The sequence below is a fragment of the Haliotis cracherodii genome, unplaced genomic scaffold (genome assembly GCF_022045235.1).
Source record: "Haliotis cracherodii isolate W230 unplaced genomic scaffold, xgHalCrac1.p SCAF_16, whole genome shotgun sequence".
In the NCBI taxonomy this organism is placed as follows: domain Eukaryota; kingdom Metazoa; phylum Mollusca; class Gastropoda; order Lepetellida; family Haliotidae; genus Haliotis; species Haliotis cracherodii.
Window position 1 is genome coordinate 7203202 of NW_027266271.1, and position 16015 is coordinate 7219216.

Here is a 16015-nt window from a genome sequence, read left to right on the forward strand (position 1 = left end):
ATTCATGTCACGCCACTCAATGTCGTCATTTTTGTCTGTTTTGATATATGCATCTGTTTTGGATTAAACTATTGTAGATAAAACATGTTTTACATTGTCGAATTTAATTATAAGCATTGACTGTATATTTTTTTCAGTTCATTGAGGTATGAATCGAAAAACCGATGTGCAAACTTTTGTAAGAATCCGCTACGCGGATTCATACAGTTTGCACATCGGTTTTTCGAGTCATACCTCAATGAACAAAAAAAAATACACAGTCAATCCTTAAATATATATAAATTTATATGTATAATTTATACATGCATGTACTTGGGATCTATTCTGCTAAAAAAAATGTACCAGCGCTTCCTGGTCCATTGTATACAAAGCTGTAACTGCTGAGTGCATCATTGAACAAACAGATTCAGTACACATAATTGGGCCAGCAGATTTTGTCATACATGGTCATAGTCACATGATTATGTTGTCCTTACAGCTGTAGCATGTTGAGGAAGCTTGTAGGTCGGAATGTCATTTTCTTCTAGTCCAGCATCATAAACATGATAAGGGCTACTGTTTGAGGTAGTTTTATTTGCCACAATCAACACTTGTCAACATGTGTGCCATGCAAAGACATTAACCCTCACTCAGTCACTCATTTAGTAGTCCCAACCCCCGAGTGGGGATGGTGATAGGAATGTTTGCTGGCCATCTTGTCTTGGAAATCTTTAGTTTTAACAGACTGAAAAGACGATACATGGATAGAAAGTATTTTTTTTCAAGTGTGCCACATGGCTCACAAAAATTCTTTAAGCTCCTTTATCATTTAACTGTGGCAACAAGAACTTACATTTTCTCTGGTTTTGTTTAATGTTTTGTTGAACAAAATAAAAGAAAGTTCCTTTTCTTAAGCATGTTAAGTGGCAGTGGTGTCTTTTCCTTTTGGCTACCAGAACAACTTGCTGTTATCAACATTGTCAAACCCTGAATTTGGGTAGTGAGTGAGTGAGTTAAAATTTAAAGTCACGTCAGAAATGTGTCAACCCTTTTGCATGTGTTTTGTGACTTGAATGTTGTGCAGTTATATCACATAAATTATTTTCAGAAAGTCATTGAATTACTGTACAGTGTAATAACTCATAAAATCAAAGATTTAGTTAATGATACAATAAGAAAATGGTCGATAGAGTGCTGAATTGTAGTAAACAACTCAATGTTACTAAAACTATGGTAATTTAAGGATGTTGCAGGAAGGTAGTATTTCTCAATCATATTCTAACTTTGTCATGTAGTAGTAGAATGTGTATTGTGTGACTTCATTTTGACAGTTATTGGTTAACACTTCCTCAACATGCTCTAGGTTATGTTACTGCAAATTACACAAATATGGTTGCTGTTAAAAACCATGTATTTGCTCCGTACATGGTTGAGCACAAGTTTTATGTCACCAATGTAGGCTATAGTTTTGTCCTTTATCATAACAACACAAACAAGTGGGATTTGAATTTGAATCATTTGTCAACCTGTATGTTGATAAGGATGAAAATGAACACTAAGGCATCTTTTGCTATATTTGATCACTATTCAGGCTAATAGTAGTTGTTCTTGGTTATTTTCCATCCCTGTGTTAATGTTACATGGCTAGGAAAGTTACGTGGTGACAGGCCATTGAAAGGTGCTTCTTCGCATGTTCATTACCAAGCAGAGAGGATTAGTTAGGAAGCCTGTAGATAAATCCTGTACGTTGTATCTAGATATTAAGTTTCAGAATAGAATGGAATTGGAATAGAATACAAATTAACATCATCTTGTTTCCTTATGCACAATAGAGTCAATAAACAATTAATCAATAGACAGTCACATGGCTAAATAGCCAATCTGACCTTGTTGATTATTTTGTCCAACAGTTATCTGGATGAAACCTGCAGCCTATACACGTGGTTTACAGAGCTAACCTCCATTTTTCTGTTTACACTCTACATGCTCTGATAATGTGCATTGAAATGTTACAACACTGACATCTGGTAATGTACATTGAAATGTTACAACACTGACATCTGATAATGTACATTGAAATGTTACAACACTGACATCTGATAATGTGCATTGAAATGTTTCAACACTGACATCTGATAATGTGCATTGAAATGTTTCAACACTGACATCTGATTATGTGCATTGAATTGTTACAACACTGACATCTGATAATGTACATTGAAATGTTACAATACTGACATCTGGTAATGTACATTGAAATGTTACAACACTGACATCTGAATATGTACATTGAATTGTTACAACACTGACATCTGGTAATGTGCATTGAAATGTTACAACACTGACATCTGATAATGTACATTGAATTGTTACAACACTGACATCTGGTAATGTACATTGAAATGTTACAACACTGACATCTGATAATGTACATTGAAATATTACAACACTGACATCTGGTAATGTACATTGAAATATTACAACACTGACATCTGAATATGTACATTGAAATGTTACAACACTGACATCTGAATATGTACATTGAAATATTACAACACTGACATCTGGTAATGTACATTGAAATGTTTCAACACTGACATAACGTACGATCGTGAGTGTATGACACGCTTACTGACATGACACAGTGCTCTCAGTGGTACATGATCCTCTTCTTTCTGTATTGCTGTTGGTTATAAATGATTAAGTTATCTAGACATTTGAAGTATTTAAATTGGTTTAGACGGACATTTTTCCTTTATCTTTTATTCAGTCAGCAGGATGAGCCTGCAACTTAACTTAACCCCCAAGTCCGAAGCCAGAGTCAAGTCAAAATCTGTTTTGTGTTCATGAACCTCCAGTGTGTTGTGATTCGCTGTGCAGAGTTGCGTCCCTTGGGCACGCCAGAAACCTATGATTGTGGGTTCGAATCCTGGTTTGCCTCGATTATGTTTCTAGGTTTGTCAGCACCATACCCATGCTCATGGGTTTCACCGAAGTGGTAAACGTCTGAGACCTGCATCACTTCTGGCTTTCCTCCAAATTTAAGCTGACACCTCCAGTGTGTTGTGGTTCATGAACCACCAGTGTGTTATGATTTATGAACCTCCAGTTTGTTATGATTTATGAACCTCCAGTGTTATGATTTATGAACCTCCAGTGTTATGATTTATGAACCTCCAGTGTTATGATTTATGAACCTCCAGTGTGTTGTGGTTCATGAACCTCCAGTGTGTTATGATTTATGAACCTCCAGTTTGTTGTGGTTCATGAACCACCAGTGTGTTGTGGTTCATGAACCACCAGTGTGTTATGATTTAAAAACCACCAGTGTGTTATGATTTATGAACCTCCAGTGTGTTGTGGTTCATGAACCTCCAGTGTGTTGTGGTTCATGAACCACCAGTGTGTTATGATTTAAGAACCACCAGTGTGTTATGATTTATGAACCTCCAGTGTGTTATGATTTATGAACCTCCAGTGTGTTATGATTTATGAACCTCCAGTGTGTTGTGGTTCATGAACCACCAGTGTGTAATGATTTAAGAACCACCAGTGTGTTTTGATTTATGAACCTCCAGTGTTATGATTTATGAACCTCCAGTGTGTTGTGGTTCATGAACCTCCAGTGTGTTGTGATTTAAGAATCTCCAGTGTGTTGTGGTTCATGAACCACCAGTGTGTTATGATTTATGAACCACCAGTGTGTTATGATTTAAGAACCACAAGTGTGTTGTGGTTCATGAACGTCCAGTTTGTTGTGATTTATGAACCTCCAGTGTGGTGTTGATCGTGAATCTCCAGTTTGTTGTGGTTCATGAACCTCCAGTGTGTTGTGATTCTTCTCCAGTATGAATTGTAATCTTCTGTAATACTACATGTACTACCAACTCATGATGATATGTTGCAATGCTGAGATTGTGACTAAACCTTGTGAGTGCACATCATGATACATCTACACCTGGAATCTCTTGGTCAGTGTCACACATTAGCTCACTTGACAGGTGATAAATTATAGCAGTAAGTGAGTAAGCTTTGTACATGTTGTAGACAGCACTGCATTATCATAGCAAATACGTACGCAACATTGTAAATGTGTGCTGCACAGCCAAGTCAGAGTGTGCAATACAGGGCATTGTCATGTGTGCCTCGGGTATGATGTTCTGCATGTTCAGGTGTGTCTTCATGAAGAACCTGGATCTGATGTAGAAATTTATCAAACAATGTGGTTGAACAAATTATACTTGTGGGAGTCAGTTATGAATATAACTGAACCAATTTCTTGGCTATATATATATACATTAACTTTGCTATGGTAAATACACTATGTACCAAGTGGCTTTTCCCTATGTTTCAGGTGTTTGAATTTGAATGGCAAGTAATAAAGCTGTGCTCAAGAAATGTCACTAAGTTTTATCTTGTCGGTAGCTTTACAGCACACATACAAAACAATGCTGCACTTACAGAAAATAATGCTGTGCATATTGAAAACTATGCTGTACATGCACCTATTGTAAACAATGTTGTGCATTCAGCAAAGAGTGCTGTGGATACACAAAACAATGCTGCACATACACAAAACTATGCTACCCATACACAAAACTATGCTGCCCATACAAAAAACTATGCTGCCCATACACAAAACTATGCTGCACATACACAAAACTATGGTGCACATACACAAGAGCACACAAGTTAAGGACCATCACATTAACTAGATTTGTGTGAAAGATGTTCCTTAAATTCTTTTGAGTAGAATATTAGATGAAATATGCATCTGTCATTTAAACATGTTCATTTCTAAATTTTTTTTGTCAGTAAATATTGAAGGTAAGCATATTTGAATCAATATTTGAAATATGCTTGTTCAGCAAAATGGTCATTATATGTCCCTGTTGTGCTCTATCAATCTGACCACATAATAATGGATATCACTTCAACATGATCTGTGTATAAGCCAGCATGTTTGTCTGTGCATTGATAAATACAGCTGGCATGTGGAAGGATCAATAATCATCAGAGTTATAGATTTGGTCTCCTCCAGTCATTACAATGTTCGCTGCATTGAATAATTGATGCATCCAAAACAATGCTAACCTATTTTCAGACCTTGGTTGATGTTTGTTTTTCTTTTCTGTTTAACTCTTTATCACATATCCTCCTTTTGTCTGTTGTCTGTTGTCTGTTGTGTATAGTAATTGTGGAATGCATATTGTATAAATATTTATTTACACGAACTTAGTATTGATAGACATCTGTACCAGCCTGCTAGCCTGAGACATTTTCACTCATGTTCAAAGTATCCTAAGGGCTGGTAGAAGTTTGTACATTTCGAGGGGAGTTCCTATGTGTTATCACTGTTTGGGCAGTTCCTGTGACTGCCTAGTTTAGATCATTGGAATGAAAGTCAGGTGAGCTTTTGTCTTGGTCTGTATGTTGTGCGTTGGGTTATCCGTCATTCATTGTAAACATATTCTCCAAAACCACTGGACCATTGAAGCCGAAAGTTGGCATCTTAAATCATTATGGATTCTTTCTCTGTAAACATCATGTCTTCCGATACAAGTGTAGTCTTTTCATGTGTGCCGCAGGGCATTAATCAGATGTTTCCTTTGGAATTTTAGTGTATCAATCGCAAGACTATAGTTAAGTGACATAAAAAACAACGAAAAAGGTTCATCAAGCACGTTGCTATTTGCATCATGTGTTTGCCCAATTTTCTTTGCTTGTCATCGGCTTCACATAATAAAAATAGACACAATGTTTATTCTTAGCAAAAGTATGATTTAAAGCGTGACCCTAACTTGCTTATCATGCTTAAGGCACCAGAAACTTATTTTAACTGTGTCATTATGAGTTGAACAACACCAATTAAATAATATGAAAACAACACATTTCAAACACTAAACATCCCAACCTTCCTACCCAATTTTTGGAATGGTTGAAATTGTATAAACAGGTATGTTTTTCTTGGCCTAAGGTGACAAACATATGACCTAAATACTTCCCAATGGAAGTCCCTTTCTGCACCTGACACCAGTGGTACACCCTGTACAAGCTCCTACAGTGCACAGGTGGGAAGTAGTAGAAGGAATTTAGCCACTGTAGTCATAGCAGTACACGTTCACTATCATGACTATTGGGAAACTTGTTTTGACATATTTTGATGATAAATGCAGTTTGTCATCAACAGGCATGTACTGAAGGATTAGTGCCACATAGTTTTAGCAGGCAGAAGGTGGCCACTTACTACCTTTCAAATCAGTAGGATTTTACAGCAGCTTCCCAGTAGCTGTCTCTGTCATGTAGAGCATGTGTAACACACTGCAGATAGTTGGAAACCAAGGTACTGACTAGGGCTTGGATGGGTAACTCGGGTACTGAGTAGGACCTGGGTACCCACAGGACTACCCGGACCTGTGGGTAGTCTTGTGATATATTGTTTAATGGTAAAACGTATCTAGTACTCTATGGTTACACTATTATAAATGACTAATGTTCACTTTTCTTTCTGACTATGCACACATTCCTTCTGACTTGATATGTTTGAATAAAGATAAAACTTCAGTCAACTTCAGTGTATGCATGACCAGATTGTTTTATAAGAGGATCTAAATACATTTTGCCAAGGCTACGGTCAAACCATTCCCAATCGGACATTTGGACCTATGTCTTGAAACCTACAGCAGGTACCCGAGTAGGGTCGGGTAATAAGATGGGGGGGGGTACCCGGGTAGGAAATTTGGCCTTAGTACTGACAGTTTGTGCTTAAATGATATGATCGCACGATAACATAGAAATAGTAACTTAGATGTAAGTTGAACAACTCTTACATACATTTTGGTTGATTATATATATTACTTTATGTACTTATATATTACTTTATTTGCTTCAAACATCTTTATTTTGCTCTTTGACATGTTTGAAGTGGACCCATTGACAAAGAATGTGTCACAGAATTTCATTTCAATAACCTTGCAGGAAATAGTAATTAAATTTTAAATCTGTTGATGAGATATGATAAATTGAAACAAAATACATATTTTCAGACATTGTGAAAAGTGGTAGATTTGAATGATAGAACAGGTAGGTTCATAACATTATCATGATAACAAGACGGATGTTCCGATTGAACATTTTAGTCAGGCATCGGTTACCTCCCTTTATCGGCTTGTCGGCCAGTCACTTGTACGCGAGACGGTTCGCGCAGTTTCGAAGAAAGTAAACATGTTTCAACGCGATGGAAAATGGGTGTGCGTTGGTGTGCGTGAAATAATTTATATATTTTGTTACTCTACGATGAATAAGCTTTTAGAAAATTCTACGTGTTAGTTTCTGAAAAATATGTACATAGGAGAAAATCGCTGTCAAAAACAGAACATTTTGCTCGATTTTTGCACATTTTTCTCCCAATTTGACCGTTTATTATTTTTCTTAGGACATTTTTTTCATGTCATTCGATAACTAGTAGAATGATCATCAACTGTACTTAATTTTGTTTTATTATTTTCACAAATAACGCTTGTAGAGACATTTTTGTGCAACATGCAGAAATCCATGGTCCACTGACAGACCGTCACGCATACGAGTGACCCCTCTCAGGTGGTCACTTGTACGCGAGACGGGAGAGCCGTCTCGCGTACATGTTACGTCCTCTACTGATTATATATTATTTTGATGTTGCTACGGCCTGCAGTGTCTGGGGACTCAGGATGTCGTGGCCGGTGTGCCAGTCTGCAGTGTCTGGAGAGCCCTCTAATGTGGGGTGATATGAGCAATAAGTTTATATATATTGGGTTTTATGGGGGACACATGGGGCCTGAGGGAGTTACATTTATGAGACATTTTAGATTTCTGTGAGCAAATGCTCTAGATCATCCCTGGAACAAGGGAAATGAAGAGGATGTTGACGATTGAAAACCTTTGAGCTCCGATACTCGATTATATCCATAGATGACTACATTTCTTTGTCTTTGAATAATCTCCTTTATTTATGTGATGACTTCAGGGTACAGTGCTTTATCCATGGACCAGTCATGTGTACATTGATTCTATACAACTGCCTGCTTTAGCATGTTAAGAATAACAGCAAACAGTGGTTGTGTTCTGATTACTTGCTAGAATCAAGTCCTGCACAGAATACATGTTTGTCGGAAAAGAAATACAACAGGATTGGTTGGTAACTGGTTAAAGTGGTTACAGTGTGTGACTTGCGTGTCATCATTCATTGACAAGACAAGTTGTTACTCATACTACATGCTCTAACCCAGGTTTCTTTGATCTAGAGGTGATTATTTGCAGGTCACCGAGATATAGCTTGAATACTGGGTTGTACAAATCATTCATCACACCCTGGCATTTAAGAGTATGGTTGGTTCTGTAGATAGGAATTACTGAAATGACATAATGGTACATCAGGCCCAATGTATAATTCTACCTGTGTTAGGCTGTGTGTGCCTTTGGGACACACACCTCAATTTGTGCATGATACGGTTGTATGTTACCGTGGCCTCCAGAATGGGTTGTAGATGAATGGATAAACCACAGGACACATGGTGCATGCTTGTAGTTTTAGTAGTTAAATTTGACATATTTGTGAGTGTTTGGTGTTATGGTCTTTTTGTGAATCCATTAACTGCATGGCTAAATTAATATCATGTTTCTTGATGTTTTGCTGAGGAGACCTGTCTGTTGCTCGTATTGGCGTATCTGGTTGTATCATGATCATCCACAGGCAGGTTGACCTTGAGTGCTGTCTAACAATGTCTCACTGTCTCTGGGCAGACGCTCTAGCCACTAGACCACAGTTTGGGGCTCTTTGTATGATTAGATCAATCATTAACTACTGCTTTCATCTACATAAAAAAACATACGACCCCTATATCTGTAGCTTTTTACATTGGCATTATGACAAGAACACCTTGACACCAATGCAGCATTCTAGCAGCAGTACTTGTTTGGTAAATGGAATCACTGGTGCATCTCAATACCTAGTGGCACAATCTGTGAAGTAGGGTCATGTATTCAGATGAGAAACTCGCCAGTTTAGCCGTGAAAATGACTTGAATTTGAATCTGCTTTGATAAGGCCTAACAAATACCTTCAATTTGGTAACTGTCGTTCATGTTAACCCTGCTGTTAATATGTTAAAATATATATAGAACGATTATGTTTTTTTCTGAAAAAATGTGTCTTATATCTATGAAAAGAGAGAAAGTCCCAATAAATCTGTTGAAAAGTACACCTGGGTCTTAGTTTTAATGGGGGCACAGGTGGCCCAGTCGTCTAAGGTGGCGCGATTCGCTGTGCAGAGCTGCCTCCCTTGGGCACGCCAGAAACCTATGATTGTGAGTTCGAATCCCAGTTCGCCTCAATTATGTTTCTGGGTTTGTCAGCAACATACCCGTGCTCGTGGGTTTACCGAAGTGGTAAACATCTGAGACCTGCATGACTTCAGGCTTTCCTCCAACATTAAGCTGACATGCCGTGATATAACTGGAATACTGTTAAAAGCGGGGTTAAAACCCAACTCACTCACTCACTAACAGTTTTAATTGTGAAAAGTGTGATCATTGCATTGACTTGGCACGGTGGGTCCAAGTTGATATGTACTATGATTAGTACAAAAAGATACACACATATATGAACAGTGACAAGGAGGACATGTATTTTGGTTTCAACATAACGAAAATGATTTTTATATTTCTGTTTTGTAAACATTTTTTGACATGTGCGTGTGTTCTCAAGCCATTGTTAGTTTGATCCAAATATGCCTTTTACCTTTAATTTGTAAAGCAGTCGAAATTGTCATGACAGGACTGTTAAACGTGTTGACAGTTTGTTCAATATATGTGTGTAGGCTTGGACAAGGAAGGATGTTGTTTTTTGTGTTGCCATTGATACTGTTTATACTCCATCTGTTGTGAATGCAGCAGTTGGAGATTGTGTAGATTAGGGATGCAAGTTATCAGTTTCATCAATATTACCATTATCATGATTATTGATATACCTTCTGATAACAGTTAATGCTCCTTATCTACACATCATAGTATTAATCATGGAAGTCGAGGTGTCCTTGTTGTAACTCTAATATAATGAGTTAGAAATTAAGGGGGTTCCTAGATTCCTACATTGAAGCAGCAGACAGACGCCAGGACCTCGCCTAATTTACAACACTGTGTCACATTACACAGTAATGAGTTTAATCAACAGTTGTAAATGATCCTGATCATGCTAATTGTGTTGTTTTGTTTCAGATAACGCTGCATCCATTCACTTCGACACACGCACCAAAGCTGTGATGGCTGAGGTCAATTCGGAGGACAAGGTCAATGTGAAAGAAAAGGTGGGCAAGCAAACTATATCCAGGTGTACTGAAGGGTTGATGAGCGTTGATGCTTCACTAAAATCATGAAACTGAAATCGTAATCAAGCACATGTTTACAAAAATGTTTCTAAAGTATGATCAAATCATTCAAAACATATGTCATGTTGGTATTTTGAGAAGTTATTGCCTGCTAAGGTCCCCCAAAAGTTACTTCATAACTTGTGTTTCAGGTGACCCCACTTGCCCATTGGTTCACTTTCAGCTCTAATGTTTTTTTATGAGAGCTGGAAACAGCCACCGAAAAACCCATGGTTGCCTGAAACACAAGTATTTGTATTCATGGCCTTTGGTGACCATGGTGATTCTCTGAATAGCCTGAAAGAAAGCCGATGCACACCAGCTTCTTGAGATCAGAAACACACGAAGAAGCTGATGTCATATGGACATGCTGACACACGGCCAACATCATTCAAATCAGATCCTTCACTCAGATATGTAGTAGTGTGTCTCACAGTCACTGAACTATATTAGTGTCCTTTCTGTGAGGGAAAAACCCTAAATGAAGCATGTCTAGATTTTCCTCAGGTTCTGAAGCTCCCATCTCACTGGGGCTCCTTTTCAGTTTAAACAGAGTTATATGTTTTCTTTAACTAAGCATTAGTCTATCAGATATGATACATGTACCTCTCGGGTTAAGATGAGAGGACACCTGCATAGGAGGTCATGGCAGTTGAAGTTTTAGTGAACTTTGACTGTCTCTAAAATGATTTGGCTAATTTGTTTACCACCTTGTTTCAGAAATTCAGTTTGTACCATGTGTAAATATGAAAACCTATGCAGAACAGTAAAGTACCCTTTGATGGTACTCTTTTTTGGGTGTAGATGCCCTGGAGCTCAGAATTATGTATGAAATAGCCACAAGAAAATAATGGTGACGCTGCTTTCTACTTTTGGAACTTTGTTCATTTTTGTGATATTGAAAACAGATATGCAGGTTTGAGTGCTCTACTCACTCGTACCAAGAATTTAGAAAACTCAACTGTGATTGTCTGATGAGAAAGCTCACCTGATACAACCTGCTATGGAGGTGTCATCAGATCATCATGCAGAGAGGTAGCGTGTTGAAGTAAGGGATCTGATTTCAATGAGATTGACACACAACAGATGCAAAAATTATTCATGTATCATATTTGTCAGCATTATCATGATGTAAACCTCATAAAGTGAATGGTTTCAGAACTCTTTCTGTTAAGCTGAGGATGATCCTGACAAATATAACAATTTGCATGAACTTGATGCAGGAACTTAATGCAGGAACCTTATTTGTTGATTGATTCGTACAACATAAAGTGTGTGTTGACCACGTTGACAGAATACTATTGATAAAGTGTGTATTGGCAGAATACTATTGATAAAGTGTGTATTGGCAGAATACTGTTGATAAAGTGTGTATTGGCAGAATACTGTTGATAAAGTGTGTATTGGCAGAATACTGTTGATAAAGTGTGTATTGACAGAATACTATTGATAAAGTGTGTATTGGCAGAATACTGTTGATAAAGTGTGTATTGGTAGAATACTGTTGATGAAGTGTGTGTTGGCAGAATACTGTTATTGAAGTGTGTATTGGCAGAATACTGTTGATAAAGTGTGTATTGGCAGAATACTGTTGATGAAGTGTGTATTGGCAGAATACTGTTGATGAAGTGTGTTTTGGCAGAATACTGTTGTTGAAGTGTGTATTGGCAGAATACTGTTGATAAAGTGTTTATTGACAGAATACTGTTGATAAAGTGTGTGTTGGCAGAATACTGTTGATAATGTGTGTCTTGGCAAAATACTATTGATAAAGTGTGTATTAGCAGAATACTATTGATAAAGTGTGTTTTGACATATTTGTGGCATGTGACTATTTTGTCTAACACAGAAAGGGGCACGGGTGGCCTAGTCGTCTAAGGAGCCGTGATTTGCTGTGCAGAGTTTCGTCCCTTGGGGACGCCAGAAACCTATGATTGTTGGTTCGAATCCCGGTTCGCCCCGATTATGTTTCTAGGTTTGTCAGCACCATACCCGTGCTCGTGGGTTTCACCAAAGTGGTAAACGTCTGAGACCTGCATCACTTCGGGCTTTCCTCCCACATTAAGCTGTCATGCTGTGATATAACTGGAATACTGTTAAAAGCGGCGTTAAACACAACTCACTCACTCACTCTAACACAGAATACTATTGATAAAGTGTGTATTGACATATTTGTGGCATGTGACAATTTTGTCTAACACAGAATACTATTGATAAACAGAGCCCAAGATAACCTTTTAAGCAATTGAGTTTTTACTTAACGGTTTCTATTTTAGTTGGTTTATTACATTTTTCATTGGGTAACTAATACTTTTATACTCATCTATTTATCACTCTTTAGGGTTTTCTCCGAAAATGAGTAAACATTTTGAGAGTTAACAAAGAATGAATTAATGTTTTAGATGTATATAATGTTTCTGAATATAGGCTTGACTCGGAAAGTAAATCGGCTTGAAATTGTGTTTCAGAAATTAGCTCCATTGTAAGCATGCTGAAAGAGCGTCATTGGGTATTTACGTGTGCTGTTTTTATGCATTTGAGTTTTTCATTAAACACATGTGTTTCTGTACGCAAGTTCATTGAAAGTAATTGTGTTTTGATATTTTTTGGATGGTATTTTACGCAAATACGCAGCTTATCTGTAGCTCTGTGATAAAGTTTGTGTTGACATATTTGTGACATGTTGCTATTTTTAGAACAGGTGAATGCAGAAAACAATACATTGCTTCTTTCAGGTTACGTCAGTGCGAGAAGTGGTCCCAGGGAAGAGCACTAATGAGATAGTTCTAGTTCTTCAGTACTATGATTACAACGTAGAAAGGGCAATACAGGCCTACTTAGAAGGTGAGTGACAGATTAGATTGTGTCGATACTACACTGACCTGATGATAAAATATGAAGGAGAGACTGTTTTTCCATTGATAAAAAATTGATTCAAACCTGTGTAACAGGCTGTATGTTGCCCAGTATTTAAGCCTACTAGACAGTTCAGGATGTGTTACGCATGAACTAGTATGGTGTTACTTTTACGAAGATGAACATCCTTGGATAGACCTATGCTACAGCCATGATACCACCTGGAAAATATGCTTTTTATATACTTCCTGTGTCCCTGTTTAGAATAGGCCCCGACTCTGTTGCTTGTCATAAGGGGCAACTTAACTGGATTGGGTGGTCAGGATGGGACTTAGCTGATTGTGTTTCATTGACCCATGATGACATGCTTATTCTCTCAGTCATGGGCCCGGATGTATCTTGAATATTGCTAATTGCAATATGACAAACAACAGACAAACAACAAATCTTGTTACTTTGGTCCCTCAATATTTTAACACTTCTTCATGTTGAGGGTTATCCTTGACATTGACAGACATAAAGGTGTGTTTTTTCGCTAGAAAAGCATGGTATTCAATGTTGAATCAAAATGCTTTGTTTTTTCAGATGGTGCTAAAGAGGCCTTAACTGAATGGCATTTTACAGGTAACAAGGTATGTATTGACAGGTTAGGCTGACCAGCAAACTACATATTTTAATTGCATATTTTGAATAGGTTGAAATGTGGAATTTGTTTATTTCCTCATTCTCATCTTTATTATGAAACAACTGCCTTGTATCTGTGTATATCTGTCACTGATTGTTAGAGGTCTGCAGAAAATGCAGGCCTTTTAGGCAAATGTTCCCCACATCATACATTTTAGGGAATCAGGAAACAAGGTGAAAATATTCTCCTGCACTTGCTTGATCATCATATTGCATTTAAACATCTTTATAGTATTCCTCCAAGCAGAATATAGGGAATACATCCCCAGTACGTAATATGATGTTTGTGTCATTACAGTATACAGACAGTGCATATCAATGCTCATGCTATCATTGATGGCACTGCATTACTCGCCCATGGTGTAATATGACTTCTCCTGGCTGCTGTGCATACAGTAGAATGAAATAAGAACACAGTGGTATTGGTGTTAAGCAGACTTGTGGGATTTAAAAGTTTAAACCGGGGTAGACAGTGGTATGGATTAGATTACCTGATAAATTAACTGCAAGAGAGCTTTAGTATTACAAACTAAATGTGCACAGGTTGTAGAAAAATATTTGTGAAATATTCCAGGTCCCAAATAAGAAGAAGAAAAGTAAGAAGACAAAAGCATCTGGAGGTAACCAGAGTCCTCCTACTGAAGACAAGAAGACTGATGTAGCCAACCATACCAAAGAGCCACTTACAAACGGGGATGTACATGAAGGTGAGGTATCTAGGGCCCCAGCAGCCCACCCGGGACCAGCATGAAGATTGGGGGGGGGGCTCACAATGTGTGAACTGGCTGATTGAGCGGCATCGTCGTTTCACATTGGACTAATCTGAATGACGATGTGCCATCCTCGCAGGGACCAATCTCATTAAAATCAGATCTTAGTTCTCACTACCTCTAAACAAAGATCTGAAGACACCCTATTACGGGTCACGTCAGACCGACCAATGGAATGACTGACAAGAAGTCGACATTAGCCAATCAGAAAACAGTTTTCTCGTGCTTTACGGCACTAATTTCTAATTGGCGACTATGCTTCGAAACATATTTTGACAAATTCTCGATTAAAAAATTGAAAGCTGAACAAAAGAACATTCTGGGATGGCAAATAGAAGGTCTTGATTGTATGGATTCAGTCGTAAAGCCCATAACTATCATTCGGGTATAAGTTTTGGAGGCTGCATATTTAGGAATCACATTCCGACTGTCACTTTCATGATCTGGTAAGTGATGCTTTGATTGGTCGGATGAAAGGTCATTCTGACGTGACCCCTAATGGGATGTCCTCAGATCTTTGTTTAGCGGTAGCAAGTACAAAGGTCAGATTTTAATGAGATTGTGCAGGGACCTGGTTTCAATAGATCACAAGCCCTCCCTTGCTTGTTGGGTGGTCAGACACAGTGACAGCCCTCTCTTGCTTGTTGGGTGGCTGGGTGGTCAGACACAGTGACTTGGTTGATTGAGTTGTGTTGTTCCGGAAGTGGGATGCTGATTGTATTATCAACCTCAGGTTTGATTGGTCCAGACTTGATCATTTTCATGTTGCCTTGATATAGCTCATGTATTGCTGACTGGCGTTATACAGAATCCACTCACACCTACTTTGGTATGTATCATACTCACAATATGCAAATTGCCATTAGGTTTGGATGGGAACCATGGTGAGATTGAGTATTTTGACTGAGGATGTATGTTTGAAAATGTTATCATGGATATAAACATCAGTTCTTTGACTTATGAAAATTGGTTTTGAAATTGAAGATGTCTGGACTGTATGTGACTTGATGTTCATTTGTGTTCCAACATGTCCAAGGAGGGTTATGTTCATCAGTGATGGATTCATGTTTAAAGTATACCTGACAAGCTCAAGGAGAGGGCTATTAAAACAACACTCAGTTTTGATACTGTTTATTGTGATGTAATTAAATTTGTTTACTTGTAATTCCTGCAATCTTATTGGCTGAATGGGTCATTTACCTTTTTCATTTATTTTGCTATGAATGTTATAACATCAGCCATGCTCACTAAAATGACAACTTTCATGTGTTGATTGGCTTCTGCCTTTGGAGGTGTGTTCATAAACAGTCACCTGATTCAAGTC

General features: G+C 37.9%; 1 protein-coding gene across 3 annotated transcripts in view; it reads left to right on the forward strand.

Annotated features, from left to right (window-relative positions):
- LOC139463779 (spermatogenesis-associated serine-rich protein 2-like) overlaps positions 1-16015 on the forward strand; it is a 49803-nt gene that overhangs the window by 16680 nt on the left and 17108 nt on the right. For all 3 annotated transcript variants that reach the window (XM_071245077.1, XM_071245075.1, XM_071245076.1), the window contains exons 2-5: positions 10233-10321; positions 13117-13225; positions 13823-13869; positions 14496-14628. In XM_071245077.1, the coding sequence (XP_071101178.1) occupies positions 10277-10321; positions 13117-13225; positions 13823-13869; positions 14496-14628 (334 nt within the window). In that variant the 5' untranslated portion in view covers positions 10233-10276. The remainder of the gene's footprint in view (positions 1-10232; positions 10322-13116; positions 13226-13822; positions 13870-14495; positions 14629-16015) is intronic.